Genomic DNA, 20,967 nt, shown 5'->3' with positions numbered 1-20,967 from the left:
CCCAAGGCCGTCAGTAGTTCCAATGGAATGTTGTCTACTCCCGGGGCCTTGTTTCGACTCAGGTCTTTCAGTGCTCTGTCAAACTCTTCACGCAGTATTGTAGAGATAGAAAAGCCTTACAAAGAGCTGAAGAAGCTAATAGGCCACAGTAGTTGCCATTACAAGAAGTTGACAAGGTTTTTAATGGGAAAATATAAACAAACTAGGTAAGATATTCATTGGAAAAAATCAAATATGATTCAAGAAATGACAGACATCATGTGTTAGTATGCTTTACTAGAAAGAACACAATTGTCCTTAACACATTCTTCCAAAAGAAAACAAATCAATAATGAGCAAGAGCAAGTACTGAATGTGAAATTTACTACCTTTCCTCAAATAACTAAGTCTTCATACAGGATCTAGCAGTCCCTAAAGGCTCAAATTGTGAGGGACTATGTACTTGTATGATGTAGAGTAAAAAGAGATACAGGTTATTTGCTAATTGTATAATAAAAAACTCCTGAGACAGGTTGTCATTAATGTATGTTACAATAATTTATTATAGGACACAGAAGTTCTCAAGAAGAAGATTAAGCAAGAAATTTGACATCTTAGAAAATGAAGGTTATGCTGACATCACTGAAAAGAGCAATTATTCAGGTGTTATTAAATATTTATGTCAGTTGTTATTAAATATTTATGCAATAGCAAATGGTGTTGCAAGTATAAAGAAATCAAAAGAAGGGAATGCGAGAGTTTTCAGCGAAAGATAATAGTGACATTACAGCATGCATTAAATTATGGAAAACGGTTTGTAACATATTTTTGAGGTACATAAAAGTCTGATGCTATTTACAGTTCGGTAATCTTAATCATTTGTGTACCATATCATATGCAAATCTTTTGTCCATTTCAGTCCTTTGTGTCCTTATAGGTATTGCAATTTTTACAGCTGTCATTATATATAGTTACATTGCTGAGATGAATTAATCAAAGTCAGGTCAACAAATCCTTCAAACATTAACTTTTGTCTGCCCTTCACACATTCTATAAGGTTGTAATTATTTTCATGATATAGTAACAATGACTAACTCTTTCTTGCCCAAGGTGCCTGTTGAAGACTGTTCTGAATCATTCATGTCGAAAGATATGCTTTTGTGCTCAAGATTTCATGATGCATCTAATTAAAAGATTCCAATTTAGTAGAAGTGAAGGTATACAGTCACAAGTCAATTACCTTTTTTCTTTTTTTGAGTTTTTCTTTAAATGTAAATGAGTAATACTTTTCTTTATCATTGATTGTTACAGTTTGCCTAAAATGGATTCTTTTGGATCCTCTCATTGGCTGTTGGTTACTTAATCCTGATAAATCATTTTACTTTTTCTCTGATGTTACAGCCTCTTTGGGCTTAAAAGAGTCTTCTGCACTTAAGGTAAGTTTCTTACAAATTTTGGCACTTATCTTTTACAAGGGAACAAACGTATGGGCATAAGAATCACACTGAAGAATATAAATGCACAACACTCATTTTCAAACTTAAAGAAACTTTCTTAGTAGATGAAAGCTGTAGATCTTTCTGTGTGTTTCAAGTTGCATATTCTTCAATTTACAGTTATTTGTTTTATAGAAAATTTGCAGTAAGAATTGTTTTATAAATTATTCCAGGTTGATAATATATTCTTAATTATATTTGCATTGTATAAGGGTATACACTGCCTTACAAAAATGTGACGCACCCGAAAGGGGAGGAAGAAATGAAATGAAACTTCGTGTGTTGAGGGAATAAATGATATTATTTCAGTGCTTATATTACAAAAATGAGTCTAATATACAAAGAACTTGGCAGTACGAGCCCTTTTGTCAGTATGATGTTGCACCCCTTAGACATGGATGCATGCACTGATTTGGCTTCGAAGGATGTCACAATGCAACATTATGGGAAAAATTAACTGTGAGTGGAGGCTTATGTAACGTTTTTCATTCAGTTATGCTTCCTCACACATTTTACTTACATTTCAATAATTATTTTAATATGTTTTGCAAAATTGTAATTATCTTGAGATGATATGCAAAATTGTACTCAACATGGGCAAAACTACGGATAGGTGGTGGGAATTTTTATTATTTCTACTGTCATACTATTGTAATGACTAATGGGAGAATAAAGAAGTAATAAAATGTTATACTGGAAACAGAGACAAGTGAGAATGAATTTGTCATCTACAACAGCTATATTTATTTGTGTCATGTGTTTTACAACATTTGTTAACCTTTACAAAACAACAGCAATATAGGAAGTCAGACTTTGTATTCTTATGTAAATCTGATAAGAAAGAAGTAAATGATTTTCTTGTCCCGATTTGAAGCATGTTATGCTGGACATATACTATTAATGTATTTGAGAATATTATTTACAGCAGTAAAATAATGATGAAGTGGATATTTCTTTTCTACTGTCATGAAGTTTTAGTAACGTCAGAGACTGTTGTCGTTGATGAATCATTGGAATTATTGATGAAGTTACTGATGAAATATTGCAAAATACTGAAATACTGGAAGAGTCTGAAAAGTTTGTGGAAGTGCCATGCTGTCAGTGCAAGCACAACAAGGTTCCCACATAATAATAGGTCATCTTTTATGAGTAAAAGAATGCTGCCACAATGCTTTTACATGTGGAGCAGACTTCCCTCTGATATTGTTGCCACGTAGTAATCTGTGAATATGAGACAAATTGAAATTCAGGCAGTGATTTAAATACTTTGTAAAGAATGGTATGGAAGCAAAGAAAATTCATGCCAATTTTCAGAACACACTGAGGAACTCCGCCCCTTCAATTACAGCTATTGTCAAATGAAGAAATGAGTTTAAAATTGCTCAGGAGCTTAGCTGATGATTCATGTAGTGGTCAGCAAAGATGCACCACTACTCCAAAAAGTATTCCAAATGTGCATAAAATGGTGAAGAAAGATGATCAACTGAAAGTGTAAGAAATTGCTGAAGCTTTAGGGATGTCATCTGAATGGGTATATCACATTTTAACAGTGGAACTGGATATGAGAAAATTGTCTGGTAGATGGGTGCATTGACTCTTAATGCAGGATCAGAAACACAGCAGAATGGAAACGTTCAGTGAATGTCTGATCCATTTTCAGAGCTACCAACAAGATGTTTTGCACCGGTTTGAGACCACAGATGAAATGTGGGTCCAGTACTATACCCCAGAGACAAAACAACAATGAAAGCAATGGAGAACATGTTGATTCACCTCCACCAAAGAAAGCAAAGGTAATATGGTTGGCTGGAAAGGTAATGACATCAGTTTTTTGGAATGTGTAAGGGATTCTGCTCTTAGATTATCTTCCTAGTGGTCAAACAATTACATGACAATACAATAACCTGATGGACCAACTACAGCAAAAGATATGTGAAAAAATGGCCAGGCTTTCAAGGAAGAAATCAGCTTTCAATTAGACAATGCACACCCAGACACAAGTGTTCTATACCAAAAGTATTTAAACTAACAATAAGATATGACTTGTTGCAAGATCCACTGTAGTTCACCTGATTTGGCTCCATTAGGCTTCCATTTCTTCCCCAAGCTCAAAATTGTCCTCGGTGAGAGAAGATACTCTTCAAATGAAGAGCTGACAACTGAAACTGACAGGTATTTTGCAGGACTGGAGGAACTTAATTTCAAGATAGGATCAAAACATTGCAACATCACTGGACCAGTTATATTGGAGCATAGGAGGAATACATTGAAAAATAAAAAAGTTTCACTGAGGTAAGTAGTTTCTTTATTTTCAGGTCCATGAACTTTTCAGACTACCCTTGTAGATTGTGAGAGGATAGGATTATGACAGTGTGTTAGGGCATTATGGTGATAATGATGTTTTATGTGAGTGATGATGTTTATGATGATGTATTAGGGACAAATATTATGTTGTTGTTGTTGTTGTTGTGGTCTTCAGTCCTGAGACTGGTTTGATGCAGCTCTCCATGTTGAGGAATCAGTGGTTAATAACTCAGTGTTATGTATAGTACTAGAGTCTATTCATGGAATGTTTTGATATGAAATATTGGTAAAGGGTGAGAATAATTAAGGATATAATTTGTGACAAGAAGAATTTTAGTGATTGTAATTAATGAACTTTGCAAATCAAGAGTGAAGCAATTAGTTTCAAGATGGCATGATGCGTAGACATAGTAGTAAATTGCTCTGTCAAATTTCTGAATCTAACTAACTCAAATTGTGTAGTGTATACAAAACCGTGATAAAAGGTGTTCAAATGTGCCCAGTGATACATTTGTGAGCTTTCCTATTGTGTTTGGTAAATTTAAACACAGTAAATCTGCTGTGCAAATTTAGTTAACAGACTGTACCCATCAGAAAACTGTGAACATGAAACTTAAATTGGTTTGGAAGAATCTGTGGTAGAGGTAATCAGAAAAGGAAATTCAGTAACAGAAAATTATTTGCAGAATATTAAATCAGTATTAACACAGCTCAACATTGAAGAATGTGCTCAGAAAGGAAACTAACAGGAAAAATATATTAGGCCTAAAAACTCAGTTTGTTTAGTGTGAAGGACAGAGAAATTTGTGCCACAAACAGAGAATACATTCGATATTCAAAGACTATAAATCTGCAGGAAAAGGAATGACAAGAAAAACTAGTGATTGGGAAGATAGTGATAAATTTCAAAGAAAAGTGGAAGAAAAACTCAATTCCACATATAACCACGTTCCGAAGAAAAATCACAAAATACATGTTTTTGCAGGTAGCCATGGTTGAAGAATCAGCAAAATTTTATGTAGGCTAATGCTCAATGAAGGCTTGACATAAGTATCAGTGTCAAACCAGGGGTGCCTGTATGTGAAAGTCTAAAGAATTGTGAAAGCTCCTTACAGTCTGGAAGCAAGTGTATTGTGATAGGAGATGCAAATGACATTTCCTATGATGAAAGTAGGTGGGCAACGAGGGTTCTGAAAGATGAACTTCAAAAGAACCCACATATTATCTTTTTTACATTACATTTATCGTTTTCCATGGATCCCTTGAAGAGGAGTCTCTGGGATGTCGAAAGAGTCAAAGTTTTTTTTATACTTTTTTACTCAGATACATGGATATTGTACAATTCTAATGCAGACAGATTTATGAGCTACAATCCTTGTGAAGATATTCATCGATGGAGTAGAAGGAGTTGGCCAACAGGAAGTTGTTTAATTCACTCTGAAACCTATCTTTATCGCTTACAGGACCTTTGATATGCTTTGGTAAGTTATTGAATATATGAGTGCCCATGTATTTGACTCCTTTTTGTACTAATGTTAAGCTTTTATAGTCCTTATACAGTTTGTTTTTGGTTCTGGTATTATAATCGTGTTTTTCACTATTTTGTGTAAAAAGAGACATGTTGGAAGTGACAAAGGACATCAATGAGTATATGTACTGAGATGTAGTAGTTAGAATACCAAGTTTCTTAAAGAGGTCTTTGCATGATGATCTAGGACTGACACCAGATATAATTTTAATGATTCATTTCTGAATTTTGAAAATGTTCTCTTTGTGAGAGGAGTTTCCCCAAAAGATGATTCCATAACTCATTAGTGAATGGAAGTAGGCCGAATAAACTAACTTCTTCATTTTTAAATCACCTATTTCTGCTATCATGCATACTGCAAATGTAGCTGAACTAAGGCGTTCCATTAAGTCTAGAGTGTGAGTTTTCCAATTTAGGTTGTGGTCAATTTGTAGCCCTAAAAATTGACACTGTTTACAGCTTTAATTTCATTGTTTGAGTACATTATACAGGTTTTCTTTGTGAGGTGCTAAACTGTATGTACTGGGTCTTGTCAAAATTCAGCGACAATCCATTTGCTATGAACCACCCATTGGTACTTACAAATATTTCATTAGCTGATTGCTCAGTGAGGTAACGGGTACAGTTTTTTATACCAATACTTTTATCATTGACAAATAAGACAAAATTTGCATTTTGTGACACTGCATATGGAAGGTCATTAATATATAATTGGAACAACAAGGTACCTAAAATAGAACCTTTGTCTGATGGTTTCATATTTTGAATGACTATTGTTATGTGGTAAGCATGATACAGACACACACTGTTTTCTATTAAAAAGATAGTATAAGACCATGAGCCTGCTACTCCTGTTATACCATAATATTTTAACTTTTCTATAAAGTTATCATGCTTAACACAATCAAAAGCTTTAGCCAGATCACAGAATATTCCAAATGGTAATAACTTTTGATTTAGTGATTCTAATATATCATCTGTAAAAGATACTTTTATTCCATTTGTAATCCAAGGTTTTGAAACATTTAATCTATTTACTTTGATTACTTTCTTAGGGCAGCAGTTTTCAATGTGACCTATTTGAGAAACAGTTATATTTTTCATTTATGCCGGGTGAATTGTATACTTCTTTCCAGTCTGTATTCCTCAAACAGTTTTTTTATACCTTCAATTCCTGTTTCATTTATTATTTGTATAGTTTCCTGCTTCCTGTTATTATTTGACTCAGACCCCACTATATTAAATGTAAGCAACTGGGCATCATGATCTGAAAGGTCGTTAAATATTGGATTTATACTATGATTTGCTAGTGTGGTAGTATATATAAAAATGTTATCAATAGCAATGCTGCTAGTACCCATATACCTATAACCCTAGTTGGAAACTTTACTAAGGAAATGAGATTATAAGAAGTGGTAAGAGACTCTAGCATGGATCTTGAGTGACTATCCTCCAGAAAATTTAAATTAAAAATCTCCACTTAGTATGAATTCATTATTTTTAGAAGTTAAGAAATTTAATACTGCATCAAGCTGTTCAGTGAATAGCTGGAAATTACCAGTTGGAGCCCTGTATATTGTGACTATAATTATTTTTATTTTGTGTGTTTCTACTTGTGTGGCACATGCTTCAAAATGCTGATCACTACAGTATTTAAGAATGTCATTGTTTTTATAATTGTGACCCTTTCTAATGTGTCATTCCATGTCAAGTGTCCCAGTTTAGAAGATGTTCCCAGCTCAACCATCTTCAATTTTGATTCAATTTGTACGTGATGTATCTGAGGGCCCTACATGAACTTATACAAAGTTTCAGGCTCACCTGTAACTTGGTTGAGGTGCTAGAGCCATTTTCATGAACACCACTTTCACAGAGACCGAAAAGCCATCAAGAAATCATCACGTTTGGCATTCCACTGCTCCTAATGTAAAAGAGCTAGACTCTTGCTTCTGGGTATAGTGATACAACTTTGTGTGCTCTACACACAAATGTTGCAAGTAGAGTTCAGAAAGCAATGCATTTGGCATAATCTCAGTTCAAAGTGGGCAACAAATCATGTCGTGAGAAATTTGCCTCATAGTTTAACGAGGCATAAGTAGTGGAGAAAGTGAGCTATGGACCTGGTCTTTTGCCAAACTACTGTCTGTCTGGGTGTTTAGTATATCACAAATTTTGGCCTGGCTTGTGTGTTCAATTACTCTGCTACTATCCTGTAGATTTGCTAAAAAACATGAATGTATCAAAATATACCTGTGTTCAAAGTCATGTATCTCAAAGTAGACACCTACCATATTACATTCCTTACAACCATTCAACAGAGCACATTTCATTCTATTAGAAAAACTTATTTTCATTTTGGTGTCTCTATGGGTAAGGTGCAAAAAATTTGCCTAAACTGTTGACTTTTTTGGTAATTTGGAAAATCCTTGTGTTGGTTCATGGCGGCTATGCCACTACCAGTCTCAAGACTGGTAATCCCATCGCCAAGAGGCCACACCCTATAGCCTTGCGAGGTCAGCCATGGGTGGGTTTCTTTACTGCAGGTTCCCAAGCCTGAAAGTGGGTGTCTAGCAGGTTCCCAAGCCAGAATGTGAATATCTAGCACGTTCCCAAGTCTGAATGTGGGTATGTAGCAGGTTCCCAAGCCTTTTTTGGGTCTCTCTGTGGTTCCCAAGCCATAATACAGAATTCTTCAATTGTTAAATGTTTAAAATTTTTTGCTGATGTCCAAAACTATTGCTCCTGTCAAACTGTATTGCCGCCCTATCATTGAAGCAGATGGGACTGGTATTACTGCAATTATCTGTTGTTCTGGGATCCAGCATATGTGTCTTCTAGTAGGCCAATGAAATGATTGAGCAGCTCCATGAGGATGCATGAAATTAATCAAAGCATCTTTTTCTTCACATGAAACTTCACAAATATTTCCTATCCACCATTTTCCATCATAAACGCAAGCAGCATACTGGCCAGGCTGTAGTTCGTTAGTGGCAACATGTTTAGTAGCAACTTTAGCATGTCGGTTAACATTTGCTATAAAGGACAATGTATCATTTGATACTCTGTGAATCTTAAGTTGCTTTTCATCAATTGGCACAAAATGGTGATGGTCTCTTGTAGAGAGACACTGTACATCCCTCCTCAAAACGTTTCTCTTGATCAATTTTTGAATCTTCAATAATTTCTTTTTTAATATAAATTAATTCCATGCCATGAAATTCTTTTTTTGCAATATTCAAACAGATCAGCTCGTGTTAAGATTTGCTTGTCATTTGGCTGTTGAGGGGTAGCTCTTGCCGCTAAACGCTTAAGTGTGCCCCCAATTCCATCACATGGTGATTTCCCATGGCTTGTTCTGAAAAAATTCCATTCTGCAGTAATGCCAAAATCTTTTTGATGATGACAAAGATTTAGGAAGCTCTTAAAAATTTTGTACTGTGCAGCAGAACCGTTGCTAAAATAATGAATATGCTTAATTTCTTCAAAAATGCACTTAAGGGATTTGATCAAGTACGTTAAAAACACATACATTGCAACGGTGTCATGTCGGAGGCAATCGCTGATATGCAGTAGCTGACACTTTTTAGGTCTTCATTGCCTTTGTAGTAAATGAGAAATGAATGTATTGTAGTTTGACTATTTTCCCAATGGAATCCCTGCACTGTGTCTTGGACAATAAAGGAGTAATTTTCTGCAAAATCCATTAATATAATCAATTCTCCTGGTTTGAGACCTTCTTTAGTGAACTGCAAATGCTTGCACTGATGGTATGCAATGTAGTGGGTGAGTAGAAAGGGCCAACAGTTTTGTAACTAATAGTTCAATGAATTCTTCAACTGTCATTTCTCTGGTTTCAAGTGTGAGTCCATTGTTCGAACTGAATTGTATCCTCAGGATCAATATCTGCAAAAGCGTTTTCCAAATATTCATTTAGAGCTTCTGTTTGTGGACATACTTAACAGCGATGAAGCATGCAATCCTGTGTTTCCAAATTACAGACAATTTTGCTCAGTAAAATTTTGTAATCTGCTTTTATTGGGCTATGAGCCAACATTAGTTTCACATTTTGATGTATTGTGCAGACACAAACTGAATGTGAACCAGCTGTGCCTACAGTCACACACCACTTTGACCTTAATTCACAAAATTTAGAAAATCCATTTTCCGGTCCACTTTTATTGTGGTACGCAACAAACATTTCTTTTAAGTTGCTCAGAAATAAGTATTTCTGTTTTTTAACCTTTTTTCCATCTATCCGAACAGTAATACAGTCCTTTTTTCCTAAACAAATCTGACTAAACTCTTCATCATCAAAATGTTCTATGACTCTTGCCTTCACATCCTCAGAAAGCTTTTTCCCACATTACCTGTGGGCTGTGCCAGTATCCCCTGTTCAGCTTTTAACTTTCTAGCCTTCCTTACCATTCTTTGTGAAACACAAAATTCTTCCATAGTCTTTTAGATAGACTAGCTTTGGGGAACTAAGGTCAAAATTTGAATTCTACGTCTACATCTACATGATTACTCTGCAATTCACATTTAAGTGCTTGGCAGAGCGTTCATTGAACCACAATCATACTATCTTTCTACCATTCCACTCCCAAACAGCGCGCGGGAAAAACGAACACCTAAACCGTTCTGTTCATGCTCTGATTTCTCTTATTTTATTTTGATGATCATTCCTACCTATGTAGGTTGGGCTCAACAAAATATTTTCGCATTCGGAAGAGAAAGTTGGTGACTGAAATTTCGTAAATAGATCTCGCCGCTACGAAAAACGTCTTTGCTTTAATGACTTCCATCCCAACTCGCGTATCATATCTGCCACACTCTCTCCCCTATTACGTGATAATACAAAACGAGCTGCCCTTTTTTGCACCCTTTCGATGTCCTCCGTCAATCCCACCTGATAAGGATCCCACACTGCGCAGCAATATTCTAACAGAGGACAAACGAGTGTAGTGCAAGCTGTCTCTTTAGTGGACTTGTTGCATCTTCTAAGTGTCCTGCCAATGAAACACAACCTTTGGCTCGCCTTCCCCACAATATTATCTATGTGGTCTTTACAACTGAAGTTGTTCATAATTTTAACACTCAGGTACTTAGTTGGATTGACAGCCTTGAGAATTGTACTATTTATCAAGTAATCGAATTCCAATGGATTTCCTTTGGAACTCATGTGGATCACCTCACACTTTTCGTTATTTAGCGTCAACTGCCACCTGCCACACCGTACAGCAATCTTTTCTAAATTGCTTTGCAACTGATACTGGTCTTCGGATGACCTTACTAGATGGTAAATTACAGCATCATCTGCGAAAAACCTAAGAGAACTGCTCAGATTGTCACCCAGATCATTTATATAGATCAGGAACAGCAGAGGTCCCAGTACGCTTCCCTGGGGAACACCTGATATCACTTCAGATTTACTCGATGATTTGCCGTCTATTACTACGAACTGGGACCTTCCTGACAGGAAATCACGAATCCAGTCACACAAATCTAGAAATAGGGAATCAACTTGAGATCCCCTGTCGATAGTGGCCATTACTTCGTGCGAATAAAGAGCTAGCTGCGTTGCACAAGAACGATGTTTTCTGAAACCATGCTGATTACTTAGCAATAGATCATTCCCTTTGAGGTGATTCATAATGTTTGAATACAGTATATGCTCCAAAACCCTACTGCAAACCGACGTCAATGATATAGGTCTGTAGTTCAATTGATTACGCCTATTATCCTTCTTAAATACTGGTGCAACCTGCGCAATTTTGCAATCTGTAGGTACAGATCTATCGGTGAGTGAGCGGTTGTATGTGATTGCTAAGTAGGGAGCTACTGTATCAGTGTAATCTGAAAGGAACCTAATCAGTATACAATCTGGGCCTGAAGACTTGCCCATATCAAGCGATTTGAGTTGCTTCGCAACCCCTAAGGTATCTACTTCTAAGAAACTCATGCTAGCAGCTGTTCGTGTTTCAAATTCTGGAATATTCCATTCATCTTCCCTGGTGAAGGAATTTCGGAAAACTGCGTTCAATAAATCCACTTTAGCTGCACAGTCATCGGTAACAGAACCATTGGCACTGCACAGCAAAGGTATTGACTGCATCTTGCCGCTTGTGTACTTTACATACGACCAGAATTTCTTAGGATTTTCTACCAGATTTCAAGACAATGTTTTGTTGTGGAACCTATTAAAGGCATCTCGCATTGAAGTCCATGCCAAATTTTGCGCGTCTGCTAATTTTAGCCAATCTTCAGGATTTCGTGTTCTTCTGAACTTCGCATGCTTTTTCCGTTGCCTCTGCAACAGCGTTCGGACCTGTTTTGTGTACCATGGGGGATCAGTTCCATCTCTTACCAATTTATGAGGTATGAATCTCTCAATTGCTGTTGGTACTATATCTTTGAGTTTGAGCCACATCCTGTCTACATTTGCAAAGTGAGTTTGGAAGGAATGGAGATTGTCTCTTAGGAAGGCTTCTAGTGACACTTTATCCGCTTTTTTAAATAAAATTATTTTGCATTTGTTTCTGGTGGATTCGGAAGAAACGGTATTGTGCGTAGCTACAACAACCTTGTGATCACTAATCCCTGTATCAGTCATGATGCTCTCTATTAGCTCTGGATTATTTGTGGCTAAGAGGTCAAGTGTGTTTTCGCAACCATTTACAATTCGCGTAGGTTCGTGGACTAACTGCTCGAAATAATTTTCGGAGAAAGCATTTAGGACAATCTCGGAAGATGTTTTCTGCCTACCACCGATTTTGAACAAGTATTTTTGCCAATATATTGAGGGAAGGTTGAAATCCCCACCAACTATAACCGTATCAGTGGGGTATTTATTTGTTATGAGACTCAAATTTTCTCTGAACTGTTCAGCAACTATATCATTGGAGTCTGGGTGTCGGTAGAAGGAGCCAATTATTAACTTAGTTCGGCTGTTAAGTATAACCTCCATCCATACCAATTTGCACGGAGTATCTACTTCGACTTCACTACAAGATAAACCACTACTGACAGACACAAACGCTCCACCACCACCGATTCTGCCTAATCTATCTTTCCTGAACACCATCTGAGACTGTAAAAATGTCTGCAGAACTTATTTCAGACTTTAGCCAGCTTTCTGTACCTATAACAATTTCAGCTTCTGTGCTTTCTATTAGCGATTGAAGCTCAGGGACTTTCCCAGCACAACTACAACAATTTACAACAACAATTCTGACTGTTCCTTGACCCAAGCACGTCCTGTATTTGCCATGCCCCCTTTGAGATTGCAGCTCACCCCGTACTTTCCCGAGGCCTTCTAACCTAAAAAACCGCCAAGTCCACGCCATGCAGCCTCCGCTACCCGTGTAGCCACCAGCTGAGTCTAGTGAACTCCTGACCTATTCAGCGGAACCCGAAACCCCACCACCCTATGGCGCAAGTCAGGGAATCTGCAGCCAACACGGTCGCAAAACCGTCTGAGCCTCTGATTCAGACCCTCCACCCGGTTCTTCACCAAAGGTCCGCAGTCGGTTCTGTCAATGATGCTGCAGATGGTAAGCTCTGCCTTCATCTCGTAAGCAAGACCGGCAGCCTTCACCAAATTAGATAGCCGCTGGAATCCAGAGAGAATTTCCTCAGATCCAAAGCAACACACATCATTAGTGCCGACATGTGCCACCAACTGCAGCTGGCTGCACCCTGTGCTCTTCATGGCATCCGGAAGGACCCTTTCCACATCAGGAATGACTCCACCCGGAATGCACACGGAGTTCAAACTGGATTTCTTTCCCTCCTTAGCCGCCATTTCCCTAAGGGGCCCCATTATGCACCTAACATTGGAGCTCCCAACTACCATAAGCCCACCCTCTGCGATTGCCCGGACCTTGAAGGCTGAGAATCATCCTCTGAAACAGGGCAGGCAGCTGCATCTGGCTCAGCCAGAGACAGTACCTGAAACCTGTTTGTCAGACGCACCGGGGAGGCTTTCTGATCAGCCTCAGGGGACGTCTTTCACTGCCTGCCACGCCTTGGAACGACCTCCAATCAACCACAGGCGAGGGCTCAGCCCCACTGCGGGCAGCAACCGGGGCAACCACAGCGGCAGACCGACCTGGGGACAGACGGGACGAGGTTGACATCCCCGTGATACCCAAGTCAGGCTCCCCACAGTGGTGCCCATTGGCAACAGCCTCAAGCTGCGCAACCGAAGTCAGCGCCGCCTGCAGCTGTGAGCGAAGGGATGCCAACTCAGCCCTCAGCTGAACACAGCAATCACAGTCCCTGTCCATTCTAATCGATGTTGAATAACAGTTACTGAAACACGAGTCCGTGCCTAGATAACGCAAGGGGAACACGCAAAGTATGTATGAACTAACCTGTACAAATGCCTAACGACTGTGCTACAATCTGCCTGAATTTACGATTACAGTAACTAAAACCCAAAATTACACCTCCTATACGAAACTAAGTGCCACTGACGAACCAAAACAAAACAAATGCCTAATGACTGTGCTAAAATCTGCCTGAATTTACGATTACAGTAACTAAAACTTGAAATTACACCTCCTATACGAAACTCACACACAATGTAAGTAAGAATCTATGAAGTAAACACAGAAAAGGAGCTATATACGTATCTTTCTGCACTGTCGATGTGCACCAACTGGGAGCTCAGGCCAGTCTGGCAAAAGACCTTGTCCATAGCGCACTTTCTCCACTACTTATGCTTCGTTAAACTATGGGGCAAATTTCTCATGACATGATTTGTTGCCCACTTTGAATTATAATTTGATACATGTAATTTTTCTTTCAATTCTTGGATCAGCTCAATGTAATCTGAATAAGTCAACCATTGCTTGCTTGTGGATGGTTGCTCCAATTCACTGTGATCAAGTCCTTACACTTCTGCAATTTTCTTAATAATTGCACCTTCAACTTCATGTATTTTGCACTTTGCATATCTTTTTGTATCCCCTGCACCAATTCATTGAAATTTTAATGGTGATATTCCAACAGATATTAATCTTGTATTCAAATTGTGACCAACATTAGGCTCATCATCTTAATCTGATGGATGTGTAATGTCCGTTTGTGAATATTTCAGTGTATCAAATTCTTTTCTACAGGAAGGGCACATATTTTGGCCTGGTTTAATATCGGACATGGTTATCCTTTTTAGTAGGTCACCTGTTTCTATAATGATTGCGCGCAAGCTTTTTCGTGCAGTGTGGTTTTTCTTGCCAAATGGTTTGCAGCATGATCTTTGCAAAAATTCAAATCTTTTTAGGAGTACAGCTTCATGATGGAAGCATAGTTGAGTATTTTCAGTTGAGTGTAAACCACTCTGTCTAGTAAGTAATTCTTGTTCTTCTAAGAAAAGTTGCTTTACAGCTTTCAGTCCTTTTAAGGCACCGTATGTCGTTAAATGGCGTGGGGAATCAGTATTTCCAAAACTGCATACATTAACTTGCTCTTGTTCTTTCATTTTAGCAACAACTTGAAATACTTCAGACACTAAAATCAAATTCTCAAGTCCTAAATAAAGAAAAGAAATGAAATTAATAAGCATTCAACTTCCCAAAAATTATGTAGCAGTCTCTAGTACAGTTAAATGGTTACATTTAGCAATGAACGTGTCACAAACAGGTTTAAAATCATCGAACTAACAGCAAAATGAATATTTAAACAATGGAGACACAATCAACAAAATTCCAAATTTTAGGCGACATGTTTGCACCTTACTCAATGAGCCACCAAAATGAAAATAAGTTTTTCTAATAGAATGAAATGTGCTCTGTTGAATGGTGTTAATGAATGTCATGTGGTAGGTGTCTATTTTGAGATATGTGACTTTGAACATGGGTATATTTTGATACATTCATGTTTTTTAGCAAATTTACAGGATGGTAGCACAGTAATTAAACACATAAGCCAGGCCAAAATTTGTGATATACTAAACAACCAGGCAGACAGTAGTCTGGCAAAAGACCAGGTCCATAGCGCACTTTCTCCACTACTTATGCTTTGTTAAACTATGGTGCAAATTTCTCATGACATGATTTGTTGCCCACTTTGAACTGAGATTATGCCAAATGCATTGCTTTCTGAACTCTACTTGCAACATTTGTGTGTAGAGCACACAAAGTTGTATCACTATACCCAGAAGCAAGAGTCTAGCTCTTTTACATTAGGAGCAGTGGAATGCCAAATGTGATGATTTCTTGATGACTTTTCGGTCTCTGTGAAAGTGGTCTTCATGAAAATGGCTCTAGCACCTCAACCAAGTTACAGGTGAGCCTGAAACTTTGTATAAGTTCATGTAGGGCCCTCAGATACATCCTGTACAAATTTAATCAAAATTGAAGATGGTCGAGCTGGGAGCCCTAGGACACTTCACATGGAATGACCTTAATGTAAGTGGCAACTCCTCCTTTCTCCATCTCTTTTCTACAATACTTTGAAGCTAAGGTATACCCTTCCATATTAAGAATTTCAATTTCACTACCTAAATGATGTTCAGAAAGACAAATAATATCAGGATTTGTAGACTGTAGCTCATCTAACCAGATCTGAAATTCATTAATTTTGTTGTTTAAACCTCTGATATTTTGACGTAGTAAATTTCCCATTACTTTTTTTTTTCTTCACAAGGATTATGCTTAACATTTTCAGGTACATCTTGTTTCAATATTGAATGTGTAGATAATGAGCTTAACCTAAAAAAGAACTACTTCCATGAGTTGCAGTGTCCCCCCTTGAAGAATTTGCTATTAACCTAGCCAGTATATCCTTCTCTATTCTATTGAGATTTATTGTGACTCATCCAAGGAGGCATGATTTAATAGAAAGATCGAACAGAACACTACAAAAAATATGTAAATTTTTTTCCAGTGCCACTTTCATACCAGATGACTGCTCTATAAGAGAGTATTTTACAACTGTTGGTCCGCACTTAAATAGAAAAGGCAAAGATGCAATGTCTGCCAAAATAATATAAGCTGTTCTGTCAACAAGTAAAGTAAACTGCATCCCAATTCCCCTGCCAGCAGTGCAAGTTTAGAAGACCACACCTGTGCAAACAGTGGAAGAATCAACAAGAAAAATACCACAAAGTTCAGGTGCAGCATCAGTGATCTTGGAATCTCAAAACGTTGTCGTCAAACTTACAACTACTGTCTCTCTGCATTCACCAGCAACAGTGTCAGAAATTTCATCTGGTGTTGATTTTCCATCATTGACCCAAGACCTTCCATTAGTGTTATTCGCCTCACAATTTTCAGCAATCACAAGACCCGCCACCATTATCAGCAGTAACAGAGACAGGCAGAAGAAACACAAGAACCAGGAAATGCACAACTCTATGGGAGTTTTGGTACCCGGCCTTAGTTCCAGGACTGAGTTAAGTCAGAAACCTGCAGATACACCTCCAATAATCTCTGACTGCAGTTTGCAACAAAACAGTGACATCAGAACAAAGAGTTTAGGAAATGGCAAACTCTGTATTTTTCACCAGAATATAATGGGTCTAAGGAACAAACTGGGCCAGATGTCTGTTTGCATTAATGACAGTGATCCAATAATAAACAGTGCCCACTTATTATGTTTTACTGAACATTATTTGAGGGAAAGGGTTGAAATGATACAACTACATAAGTAGAACTTACAGCTTTTCACACTAGGAATACAATGGATAAAGGTGGAGTAATAATCTTTGTTAAAAATGATATAGAGTATAAGTCTATAGATGTCAGAAATTTTTACATTTCGAGGCTTGGTGCATTGAACTCCCATGTTAATATTCTACCTGTTTGTGCTCAAGCAAGTAGAATCACTTTTAACTCATCTAGTCTCAAAAACCAAAGAAATAATCATGCTTGGTTGCTTTCATGTAAATTTTTTCTTGCTTGTAATAGTGATAGAACAGATTTTGAGAATGTTGTTAACTGACCCATATGAGTGACAAAGGACTGCACAGGTCTGATTGACAATATCTGTGTACATAGTAACAGAAATGATAACACAAACCTCAAATGGCCTTTATGATAATTAAGAACAGCTGTTAAAAATGCATGATATAAGCTCTGCTGTCAATAGATCTTTTAGACTAATCAACAGTGAGACTCTGGAAGCCTTCAGCAGACATTTGCAGCAGTTAGAATGGGACACAGTATACAAGGCAAAAAATGTCAGTGATAAATTCAACCTTTTCTTGAATGAATTTGTTACCCTTTTTCAAGCTGAATTTCATAAAGTACCAAGCTGAGTGATTACAGGAATCAGTGGCTCAGTAAGGGAAGCAACACATCCTGTAAAACAAAGAGAGTGCTTAATGTTTCACTCAGAAATTCTAACAGACCTCAGGATAGGAAGCACTAAAAATTATACTATTGCATCCAAAGGAATTTAATTAAAAAAAAAATTTAAGAGCATGTTTATCAGATCTAAAACTGACAACTCAAATAATGAAATAAAAACTGGTTGGAAGGCGGTCAAAAGGAAGATGAAAAATTTCGGAAGATACAGACAGTATCGAAGTGTGTCATAATGGAAGCATGGTAGATGAAGGTGATGTAGCTGCCAATATCTTCACAACTGTTTTGTGACAGTAGCAGATCAAGTTGGTTGTAAAGGACCCGTGGTTGAAGCCATGCACCTTCTTCAAAAATCAGTGCAGAACCAAATTAGTCAGATACATACACCTTACATTACAACCAATGAGATTGAGAAGGTAATAAGCCAAATGAAGAATAAAAATTCCACTGGGATGAATAATATATCCATGAAAGTACTGAAGTACTGCTGTAAATTTATTCTTGACGTTCTCTGTCACATATTTAATGAGTCTATATATCAAAGTACCATCCCTAGTAGACTCAAAGATGCAACTGTTAAGCCGCTGTTCTAAAAAGGCGATACAATTGAGGTTTCAAACTACCAGCCAATTCATTACTAACAAGTCTTTCTAAAATTCTAGAGAAACTCATATTCAAGAGAGTCATGTATCACATTAATAAATATAACATACTGAATAAAAATCAGTTTGGATTCCAAAATGGTATTTCAATGAACATGCCACTTTCTAATTTGTCAGCCAGCTATGCAAACTGATAAACAGTAAAATGTCACCAGCTGGAATCTTTTGTGATCTGTCTAAAGCATTCAACGGTGTGGATTGCAAAATTGTACTTATGAAGGCTGAGCACTATGGCTTATACGGTAAAGTAGGGATGTGGCTCAAATCATATCTAGATGACACAAGGCAGATAGTAATACTGAATAATTCTGCAATTGTACCTGCCTGCTATCACAGAGGCGCAATGAGATGTGGATTACAAAAGGGCTTAGTGCTTGGTCCTGTACTTTTCCTAATCTTTATCAATGATCTGCCATGGTGTATGACACAAGAAGCACACTTCACCCTATTTGCGGATGACACAACCATTATGATAGAGAACCAAGCTGCAGTCTGGGTAACTCTGCAATGACTGTATTCAAAGAAGCTCTAGAGTGGTTCACTTCTAATGATATGTCACTCAATGTTAACAAGACTCAGTTTGTTCAGTTTCAAACAGCAAACAAAACACTGGACAATATTGAAATAAAATGTTGTGACAAAGAAATATTGAGAGTTCAGTCTTCCAAATTCCTGGGATTATACATAAACAACACTCTAAACTGGTCAGTTCACATCATCAACCTATGTAAAAGACTGAATTCAGCAGCATTTGCCATTTACTCAATTTTGTCCATTTGTGACTTGGAAACAATCAAAGCTGCATACTTTGAATATTTCCATTCACTTATGACATGTATCATCATGCTCTGTGGAAAGTAGACATTTGCAAATAAAGTCTTTAGTGTGCAGAAGAGAATCATCAGAACTATGGGCAGAGTGCATTCTGCATTTATTCAAACAGCTGGGGTCCTCACCATGCCATATCAATACATTTTTTCACTAATGCAGCTTTACTGTATGGTTAAATGATGAACGCATCCTCTTGGGTAAAATATTCGGAGGTAAAATAGTCCCCCATTCGGATCTCCAGGCGGGGACTACTTAGGAGGATGTCGTTATCAGGAGAAAGAAAACTGGCGTTCCACGGATCGGAGCGTGGAATGTCAAATCCCTTAATCGGGCAGGTAGGTTAGACAATTTAAAAAGGGAAATGGATAGGTTAAAGTTAGATATAGTGGGAATTAGTGAAGTTCGGTGGAAGGAGGAACAAGACTTCTGGTCAGGTGACTACAGGGTTGTAAACACAAAATCAAATAGGGGTAATGACGGAGTAGGTTTAATAATGAATAGGAAAATAGGAATGCGGGTAAGCTACTACAAACAGCATAGTGAACGCATTATTGTGGCCAAGATAGATACAAAACCCACACCTATTACAGTAGTACAAGTTTATATGCCAACTAGCTCTGCAGATGACGAAGAAATTGAAGAAATGTATGATGAAATAAAAGAAATTATTCAGATTGTGAAGGGAGACGAAAATTTGATAGTCATGGGTGACTGGAATTCGAGTGTAGGAAAAGGGAGAGAAGGAAACATAGTCGGTGAATATGGATTGGGGCTAGGAAAAGAAAGAGGAAGCCGCCTGGTAGAATTTTGCACAGAGCACAACTTAATCATAGCTAACACTTGGTTTAAGAATCATGAAAGAAGGTTGTATACATGGATGAACCCTGGGGATACTAAAAGGTATCAGATAGATTATATAATGGTAAGACAGAGATTTAGGAATCAGGTTTTAAATTGTAAGACATTTCCAGGGGCAGGTGTGGACTCTGACCACAATCTATTGGTTATGACCTGTAGATTAAAACTGAAGAAACTGCAAAAAGGTGGGAATTTAAGGAGATGGGACCTGGATAAACTGACTAAACCAGAGGTTGTACAGAGTTTGAGGGAGAGCATAAGGGAACAATTGACAGGAATGGGGGAAAGAAATACAGTAAGAAAAAGAATGAGTAGCTTTGAGGGATGAAGTAGTGAAGGCAGCAGAGGATCAAGTAGCTAAAAAGACGAGGGCTAGTAGAAATCCTTGGGTAACAGAAGAGATATTGAATTTAATTAATGAAAGGAGGAAATACAAAAATGCAGTAAATGAAGCAGGCAAAAAGGAATACAAACATCTCAAAAATGAGATCGACAGGAAGTGCAAAATGGCTAAGCAGGCATGGCTAGAGGTCAAATGTAAGGATGTAGAGGCTTATCTCACTAGGGATAAGATAGATACAGCCTACAGGAAAATTAAAGAGACCTTCAGAGAAAAGAGAACCACTTGTATGAATATCAAAAGCTCAGATGGAAACCCAGTTATAAGCAAAGAAGGGAAAGCAGAAAGGTGGAAGGAGTATATAGAAGATCTATACAAGGGCGATGTACTTGAGGACAATATTATGGAAATGGAAGAGGTTATAGATGAAGATGAAATGGGAGATATAATACTGCGTGAAGAGTTTGACAGAGCACTGAAAGACCTGAGTCAAAACGAGGCCCCGGGAGCAGACAACATTCCATTAGAACTACTGACAGCCTTGGGAGAGCCAGTCCTGACGAAACTCTACCATCTGGTGAGCAAGATGTATGAAACAGGCAAAGTACCCTCAGACTTCAAGAAGAATATAATAATAATTCCAATCCCAAAGAAAGCAGGT

General features: G+C 37.7%; 1 protein-coding gene across 1 annotated transcript in view; it reads left to right on the top strand.

Annotated features, from left to right (window-relative positions):
* Positions 1-436: 436 nt before the first annotated feature.
* LOC126456406 (DNA polymerase nu-like) overlaps positions 437-20,967 on the top strand; it is a 242,271-nt gene continuing 221,740 nt past the window's right edge. Inside the window, exons 1-3 of the mRNA XM_050092158.1 lie at positions 437-456; positions 1,090-1,196; positions 1,291-1,415. Coding sequence (XP_049948115.1) covers positions 437-456; positions 1,090-1,196; positions 1,291-1,415 — 252 coding nt within the window. The remainder of the gene's footprint in view (positions 457-1,089; positions 1,197-1,290; positions 1,416-20,967) is intronic.

This window comes from Schistocerca serialis, chromosome 2, assembly GCF_023864345.2.
Source record: "Schistocerca serialis cubense isolate TAMUIC-IGC-003099 chromosome 2, iqSchSeri2.2, whole genome shotgun sequence".
In the NCBI taxonomy this organism is placed as follows: Eukaryota; Metazoa; Arthropoda; class Insecta; order Orthoptera; family Acrididae; genus Schistocerca; species Schistocerca serialis.
This window is presented reverse-complemented; position numbering and strand designations above follow the sequence as displayed.